General features: G+C 40.9%; 1 protein-coding gene across 2 annotated transcripts; it reads left to right on the plus strand.

Moving 5' to 3' along the window:
* The first annotated feature begins 865 nt into the window (after positions 1 to 865).
* Positions 866 to 8,617, plus strand: ovca2 (OVCA2 serine hydrolase domain containing). 2 transcript variants are annotated; one of them, XM_044223296.1, is made up of 3 exons: positions 866 to 949; positions 1,108 to 1,292; positions 1,863 to 8,617. In XM_044223296.1, the coding sequence occupies exons 2-3, from the start codon at positions 1,139 to 1,141 to the stop codon at positions 2,381 to 2,383; spliced, it is 675 nt and encodes a 224-aa protein (XP_044079231.1). In that variant the 5' UTR covers positions 866 to 949; positions 1,108 to 1,138; the 3' UTR covers positions 2,384 to 8,617. The 2 variants fall into 2 exon arrangements, with proteins under 2 accessions (XP_044079231.1, XP_044079230.1); XM_044223295.1 differs by having other exon boundaries at positions 886 to 1,292.
* The last annotated feature ends 546 nt before the right edge of the window (positions 8,618 to 9,163 follow it).

Below are 9,163 nucleotides of genomic sequence, written 5' to 3' on the forward strand. Positions count from 1 at the left end.
TAAATGTATAATTTTTCTACACTTAAACTGTGATTGAACTAGACATATAAGACATGTTTGAGCTTAATATATCAATGTATAATCATCATCATCATTAGATACACAAAATGATAAATACTTCTATGCTCTGACAAACACCTCAGAGAGACTAAAAAAAAGCTTATTTCCTCAGGCCATCAGGATAGTGAACTCTGTCCTCTGACCTTTTATTATCTGCTGCCTTGTACAGCCCACCTACACATGCATACACACATTTCAATACCTATAGATATTTATGTATTTCTATCTTTGGATTTTTATCCTTTATATTTATATTTCTTTTTCCTAATTCTTATTTTTACCCTTATTCCAATTATAATTATTCTTTGCACACTGGTATCTTAGCGCTACACAGCCTTAAGAGTGGTCTATGCCACCCTGCATTTCACTACATATATTGTTTGTGAATGCAACAAATAAAACCTTTAAATCCTTAAATCAAAGCAGGCCCTGTGATATCTGATATTTCATCATATAAAAATCAAACAGTACATCAGATATTCATATCAACTAAAATATACATTTTATACATTGAATAAACTTTTGCATTCAATATTTTGTTTTTTACTGTAGTAGCAGATGCACATTTTGGTCAAGCTCATGGAAGCTACGTCAAGCGAATCAGATATCCTTCTTAATGAACGTATTAAATATGTCAATTTTGACAACATCAGCGTGTACCAACTACACATTTCAAAAATGCATGAACATGAAATTATGTTTATTATTATTTACCATATATTCAATTTAAATGTATTCTTTATTTTCACATTGGTAAATTTAGAGAAACATTACAGTCGTGTTTACCAACAAGGGTTTTACTTTGAAAAGAATAAACGGAAGTACTTTTCATTCATTCCGGTTGACCTCATGAGTTGTGCAGCTGTCTCCCAAATTTGCTGAACTTTCGGTATTTTAATAGCTAAGTAGCTCTTTCTCGTCAGTCAGATATCCCGCTGTGTATTTTATCTGACCAGTTAAAGTGATGTGCCATATGACAACTTGTTATTCTTATATATTAACGTTAAAATCCTCCGACCTATAATTGAAACCAACTTCTTTTTCTAGCGTTAGCTAAGTTAGCTAGGCTAACTTCTCCATGGCACCTCTCCGGGTCCTGTGCATCCATGGTTACCGTCAGAACGGCAGCTCGTTCCGTGAGAAGACGGGAGCTCTGCGGAAGCTGTTGAAGAAACAAGTGGAGCTTGTTTACCTGAGTGCACCGCTCAGTGTGCAGCAAGCCAGCAGTGAAGGTGGGTCATCCTCTAACTTACACCTGCCTCCGACCAAAACACACTTAAGGGGAGAGTAACACGTAGCTGTTTGGCCTTTATGTCACTGAAAGAATAGAAGTGGACATAAGAAGCTTGCTTTCACTTTCGATCTTATTATAATATTCAACAATGACTTCTCTGAAGTAAAGAAAGTAAATAGCCAAATAAACAAATGAGAAAACTCTGGCATGCCTTTTTGATAAACTAAACTTTTTGATATTTTTTTTCAAATATGACAATACTTTTCTAATTCTCTAGTGTCTTTTAATTAACCTTTAATAAAAACAAGCACAACCCAATATTATATTGATCGCCTGTCATACAGGCATACATACAAAATCATGCAATCATGATTAAAACGTCTTCCGATTAAAACAGGAAACTGCACTCGTACAGATGTAAATTTCTACAAAATATTAAGAATAAAGAATATTAAAAGTACAGAAAATTAAGGAAATGTTGACGTATTTAATAACAAAATGAATGTTGTAACACAATAAATACAGTAAATGTTAGAATGTAGAATTCTTTCTTCTTCTGTCCTTTCAGAAGCTCCAGAGAAGGAGAATGGTTCAGGTCCTGGACCTGGAGGCGACGAGGACCCCAAGGGTTGGTGGTTTTCTGACACCCAGGCTCGGAGTTTCAGCGCTCAGCAGCAGTGTGAGGAAAGCCTGGGGCTCGATGAGAGCGTGACGGTTGTGAGAGAAGCAGTGAAGGTCCAAGGTCCATTTGACGGCATACTGGGCTTTAGTCAGGGAGCAGCTTTTGTGGCCATGCTGTGCTCTCTTCAGGAGCAAAAAGTGGAGCCGGAGTTCAGCTTCCGCTTTGCCATCCTTGTCGCCGGTTTCCGCAGTGCATGTAAGGAACACCAAAAATTCTACAGCGCTCCCCTCCAGATCCCCTCCCTGCATGTGTTTGGACTGGAGGACAGAGTCATTCCTGACAACATGAGCAGGGAGCTCCTCCCCTCCTTCCAAGACCCTCAGATCCTGATGCATCCTGGTGGCCATTTTGTTCCTGCTGCATCTGCTCACAGACAAACCTACCAGGACTTTCTCAAGAGGTTCTAGTGAGAAACGAAAGTCACAGAAACTCAAGTCAGGTGCTGAATAAGTGAAGTGCTGCAATCCGTGATGAAAAGAATCAAGCAGTGAAATATGGCCAGGGAATGTGATTATTTAATGTTCAGAAAAATCTTGTGTGATTCCAGAGGCACTTGGGGTAAAAATGCCAAGTTCAGAGTCATGACCTTTGTGCTCTGGAAGCTGTTATTTTTTTATCCTCTGATGTGATGCATCCAAAACAGTAAGTACAATGACTGGTGTCCTTCTCAGGGAAGATGTCTTGCAACAGACAATAAATCAAGTGACAGTTGTTTATTTAATGTATTCTGGTCTCTGTTTCTTTTTATGAGCTCTTTCCCGCACATCTGGTGTGAAAAGGACAAATTTAAACCAAACTGTGTAACCCTTGCATCAACTCCCACTTGAACTCTGGGATTAATAATTAAATAACCAATTGCATCATGAAGTTCTCAGCTTTCAACTGGTATATGAATTTTCTGAAATATTGTGGAATTCTGTGTTGAACTAAGAAGAGACTGAGATAATGAGATAAAGGTCTCAGTATGCTTCCAACAAACAAAGGTCTATACGCAAAAGTGTCTCCACCTGTGTCTGAATGGTCACACTAGGAGGCAGGACTGAAAGCCTGCTGTCATAGCCTCCTCCTGGCTGCATCGCTCTGTCTACTATCTCTCTCTCTTTGCGTGCGTCTCCTTAATGCAAGGAATCATACAAATCTCCTCGAAGGCATTCGTGGTGTTGCACTCTGTTGAAAAGTGACGGGAATTGTGTCGTGTGTGAAGAATGAAAAAGGAGAGTTCAGACCTCAGCACACGTGGCTAGTTGCTGCCTAAAGTTAGCTTGATTGAAGGATTGTCTGGGAAAGTTGCAAAATTGTCTGACTCTATTTGCCGCTGTCAGAAAGGGCGCTTTCAGACGCTGTAATACGATCCGACCAGCACTTTGTTTGAAGTGTACTGAGGCCTTTAGACAGATTGGCAGATGGGAACAATCAGGATATTTGTTTAATTTGTTTGGAAACTAGATGAACATCATGAAATATTAAAAATGACTCATTTTACAGGAATAAACGTAAATGTATTTTTCCTACATTAATCTCAATAGTCAAAGCTAAAGAGTGTTCTCCCCTTTATAAAAACAACACTATGCTAGGAGAGGACTGACATTTTTAAGTTCTGGGAACACTCCACCATGACTGCGGAAAGTTATGACAAGAATTTTATATCAGAGCCACAGTGGAAACCTTGATTTAATAAGTTTGAGTAATATTTTGCGTAACATAACTTTGCAAACTTTGCTTTGTGTAGTATTGTGACAGCTGTTACTAAAGAATATCTTGGCCTCAGTTTAAACAAATGCAGGTACATGAGGAGGGGGAAAAATCAGATTTTTGAACAATTGTTGGAGTCATCTTTACGCATCATAATGTGGGCACTGAGTCATTTTCACGCATATTGAAATTAAATTGCAGTGTATAGGGAGCATCACCTGTGAACAGTAATGAAGGGTTGCTCTGCCACCCAGAGGCGATGTACCTCAGTGATTGGTTTGAAGGTGTTTCCTCATATGCGGGTTACGTAGACAGGTTTATGCACACACTCAAATGCACAGGGTTCAAGGACATGTTGTTCTTTTATAGCAGAACTCATGTGCACTTCAGACTGCACTCATTCGATTGTTTCCAGATGTTTGCTCTCTCCTCTCTACCTCTCTCTCTCTCCCCTTCCCTTTTGCTTTCATCTCCCACTGGCCTCTACCTCTCTTCCAACTCTCCTCAACATCCTCCTCCCTTCCACATCCTGTGTGTCATCAGCTTTGGGCGCAACATACCCTATCACATGTCTGCTACATTTATGACATGGACAAAAATAGTTTTGTTTGTCTGGATATCTCAAAATCCACTCTTGATCCAAAAACTACAGACAGCTGTGGGCTGTTGTGGGTGGTTATTTGCCTTGCTGCGATGAAATTCCAAGGTGAAACAGCTTATATACCGCTTATATCAAGTTCCTCTCTTGTAAACACACACTCTCGCTCTCTTAAACAATCTGTCCTAATGTTTATAACATGTCACCTGTTTCGACATCTAAATGAGCTACCACTGCCACTCAGATATCATGGCTACGTGGTCTTGTTTCACCATCATATTCATTCTCTCCTGTGCTCCCCCGTGGCCCTTGTGTCCCTCCAAGACCTCACAGCAGACACACACTCACACACATGGTTTTGATAACAAGTAGAGACGAACGGAGAGAGTGAGTGAGCGAGGCAAACAGTAAAAGAAAAACACAGAGGGTCACTCTTGCCAGTAAGTTTTACAACAGAGCTGTGACTCTCTTCTCAGGAATCCGTTCCCCCTGTTGCACAACAACCGGGAAATAATGGAATGAGAGACAGAAACAGATGAGGGTGGAGTTATCCTCCCTCCCTCGCTCTTTGCCTCCCCCTTTTCTCTCTCTCCCACTCTGCCCCTCTGGCTGTTGCGGTTAAAAAGGGAGAGTGAGGGCACATTCAAGTTTTTCACCGCGTTTAAATGATCACTTTTTCCCTCTTCCCCTGGTGGAGTATGTGGAATGGAGCAGGGGGCAGAGGGGTGTGTCAGAGCACAGATGGACTCTATTTTGATTATGGAGCATTTGTTGTTATGGGAGACGGAAGGCGGGGAGGGGCTACGTGGTGCGTGTGTCTATATAAGACTTGCACTTAAACTCCAAAGAGCCTGGTCATCCCAAGGCCCAGCCTCGTCCAGACACTTTCCAGAGAAAGTTGACCAACTCTGCTTTGTTACTCCAGCTTCCACTACTGACAGCTATCGCCGGAATAATCAATTATTATAAGCGATTACGAGACATTCAGCAGAGGACTTGAGAGTTTATTACCTGGCCTTCAACTTTTGGATTTACCTGCATTGTTTTGCAACTATCATTGTAATTTGCAATGTTCTGAACCCAACAAAGAGACAACGCTGAAGACAGAGGGGCTGTTTCGTAGTTTGGATTTTTAACCTGAGTTGTCACACCTCTGTGAAAAGATGGATATTTAATTGACATTAATATCAATTCATTTAAGTCTATGCATGTCTGCATATGTTTATGTGCGCTTGCACCAATTAATTGGTATGCTGGTGTGGGTGGATGTGATGTAACTTCATGGTGGATGTTTTCCAGAGGTATGGCCTGGTATGGTATGTCATGGGATTTAACCATGCCTCTCTGCTTCCTGTGTTTGTTTGTGTGTCTGTGTGTGTGGGTTGGTGTGTTTGTCTGTGACTAGGTGTGCATGTGCACCTGCATACTTTGCATAGAAAAAGAAAGTAACCTCATGATGTGAGAGCTGGTTAGATATGCAGTGTGTTTGACGCATGTGTGATGTGTGTTGACACATGAACAGAGGGAGTATATTTAGAGTTGTCAGTCGAATTGCTATTTAAACAGAAAAGCTAGGGAAGGAAAAGTCAGTTGATGTCAGCTAATGACATCAAACTACACAGTGAAAAAAATATATGCTGCAGTATTAGTGTGATATCTAGGCCCAAACAATGGACAGTGGGTGTTTATGTGTGTGTGCGTGGGTGTGTGTCTGCATATTTCTTCCTCCATATGGGTGTGATTTGGTCATTTGTTACCCAGTACTTGCATACTCACACACTTCTGGTTTGCTTCTACTTTGTGGTTTTCTTGTTTGTGTGGACAAAGTGTACTTTGGCTGGGGCCAAAACTTGGTCTGGTTTTTAGCCCCGTCCAGCCATCATGCGTAGCATTCTCTCTATCTATCCCTCACACTGATTTCAGACATACAACATATTGTCATTTATTTGTTTGATGGCTGGGTGCCATAAACAAACAGTAACAGATTTGAGCTCCTGCAACATCCTGTCTGTGATTGGCCACTCAACCTGCTCTATGTGGATGTTGCCTGGTTAAAACGGTCACTTTAATTCCAGTATGTTCAGAGGTTGTGCAGATTGTTGACTGAGGAGGTACAGAGGTGAACTGAGGACACAGCTGAGGCCGACTGAAGTTAGGGCAGCGGCCATTTGATGTATGATGTCATCTGCAGTCGTTGGTCTGTGCTTTACTGGACTGTTTTAGAGGCTGTGGCTGCACCCTGGCAAGGAGAGATGTGGTTTGGCCGTCCTTATAGGTGCCTAACTGACACTACTGGGGTAAATATTAGTCATCGTGACTTTGGAGGAGGACTGTGGTAGAGTCTGGATAAGACAGAGAGAGAAGAAGAGAGAGAGAGAGAGAGAGAGAGAGAGAGAGGCATGTCTCGGCTCACATATCCAAAAAATGTGAACACTGTTGCGCAATCTTGTTTTGTTTCAGACAATTATTAAGAGGTTTGAAGGGTGAAAAACGGACATTACAGTAATTCCATCAAGAGCCTTTGCTTGTGTAGCTCAGTGAGCATTCAAAACTAAACAAACAATAACAATGAAATAGCTACTGAAAGTAATGACCATAATAAAAGTCATAAAACCTTGATGGGTGTGCAGTTACACCAGACTATGTCAGCCTTGCACTGGGACCTAATGTGGGATCGTTGAAGTGTAGACGGGGTCTAAGACTGATATACTAATATTTATTTGACAGGTTTATTGGTTAAAATTAATTCTGAGCCACTTCAATTCTATAATATATAAACCTTTTTCAAGATTGACAAGACTGAGAAATCCAAAGCAATGATAAACAGTAGACCTATGCAGTGACTAATCAGTGGAATGCTCCTTTAAATGTGGTTTGACTTGTAGTGATACCTGTGCATAACTTTACTTCTCTGAACAGTAAGAGTTTATGTGCTGTTGTTTATCTTGTCAGCACATGAGCTTTTACGGTGCAGGGAGGCAGAGGATAAACAACTGTTCATCCAACTTATCTTTTATTTTCTTTTGTTCTCTTTTCTTCAGTCAGTCAGCACACAGCAAATGTGTTGCCATTTTAAAAGATCATGGACGAAGAAGATGATGCAGTGAAGAGTAAAATAGTTTTCTCTCCATAAACGTCTGTAAATCTTTAGTTAGTATGCTCTGTAATAAGTAATGACAGTTATGTGCCTCATATGATTGTACCACTCATCTTAGTTATTAAATCCACATGGTAAAGCGGTTTATGTTGATTTTGATGTTAAGAACTAAGAACTTAATGCTGACGACAGCCTGAATTGCTCAGTTCTGTGTATTTTCAGCTCTTTTTCACTAACTTTGAAAAACTCTACTTTCTAGGATATGAGAGTTTGAACAGCTGCCACACATGATTTGAATGGAAATCTACCTTTTTGTCTTGCTGGAATGTCGAGTTGTTCAAATAGTATTTGTCTTGTTTTAAACAACTTTTCTACTCAGACTTAAATAACACCATGTGTCACATCAGTTACAAACTGTAACTACAAACAAAAGGCAGCTGCCTTAGCAAGGATCCACAAAACACTGTGGCAAATGTTTTTCATTTTTATTTTATTAAATCAGGCACATGTTTTGCTCCAAAACATTATCAGCTTGGAAAAAGTTTAGTACCTCTGTTATAAGCAATCCTGACCCGTAGAGGGCAGAATAACTCTGGATATTATAGAGTAGTGCTTGAGGAAGAGTGGGACATGGGATTAGTCCATTCCTTGTGTGTGTGTGTGTGTGTGTGTGTTTCATGTTCTTATATCCCAGTGGGGACTTTAATCTGAATGTACACTAACCCATGGGGACTTGTGTCACCATGGGGACAAAAATTGAGGTTCCCCATGGGTAGAGACTGCTTTTTGAGGGTTAAGACTTGGTTTTAGGGTACAGGTTACAATTAGGTTAAGGTTAGAGTTAGGGTAAGGGTTAAGTTTAGGCATTTTGTTGTGATAGTTAAGGTTAGGGTAAGAGCTAGGGAAAGCATTATATCAATGACTGTCCCCCAAGGGGATAGTGAAACAAATGTGGGTGTGGGTGTGTTGGTTGTGAGCATACTGTATGTGTGTATCTGTGCATACATAAATGTAGTTTAGCCCACCTGTGCAGGGCCCAGTGTGCGGTTTGTGTCTGCCTGCAGGTTACAGCGCTGCCTACTGGGAATTCCTGGCTGTGCTGCTTTGAAGTGAGGCTGCTCATGTCTGAGCGGAACAGGTGTTGGAGCTGGCTGACTCATCCGTTCAGCATGTGCTCTTTGCATTCATTACTGCACTCAGTGATCAAACCATAAAGAAACACATTACACCTAATAAAGTACGAGTGAAAAGCAATATGTGTCCGTATGTGTCATTGCATACCTGATTGTTAGACTCTTTGTTTGGTGTATCAGATAGATTAATACATAGAATTACAACACTACACACACACACACACACACACACACACACACACACACACACAAAAAAAAAAACAGAAATTTTGGTATCTTATCAAGGTACTTGCACAGAAATTTGCACCCTGACAACTGACAACTCCGCTGCAGACAGCAGTGTATGACCTCTGACCTACTTTCTAAATGAAAATTTCAACAGATACATCTAATGCACACTTAATTATTAGCTACAACTTAACTTTTTTTCTTTCCTGGTGACACCTGCCCCTAACGACCATGGCTGTAGACTGTTACCATGGTGCTGCTGCTAGAGTAACAATCTAAAGCCACGGTCGCCATGGAGACAGCAGGGTGGAGGAGAGGCTGGAGTTGGCATGGTAACTGGAAACTGCAAGGTCTCATTGGTTTGAGCGTGGATATTACGCACTTACATGGTGGAGGACTCCCCCAATGAAAGCCCACACAGGTTTCCTTTCTGAGCAGG

Source organism: Siniperca chuatsi, linkage group LG14 (assembly GCF_020085105.1).
Source record: "Siniperca chuatsi isolate FFG_IHB_CAS linkage group LG14, ASM2008510v1, whole genome shotgun sequence".
Taxonomy (NCBI): domain Eukaryota; kingdom Metazoa; phylum Chordata; class Actinopteri; order Centrarchiformes; family Sinipercidae; genus Siniperca; species Siniperca chuatsi.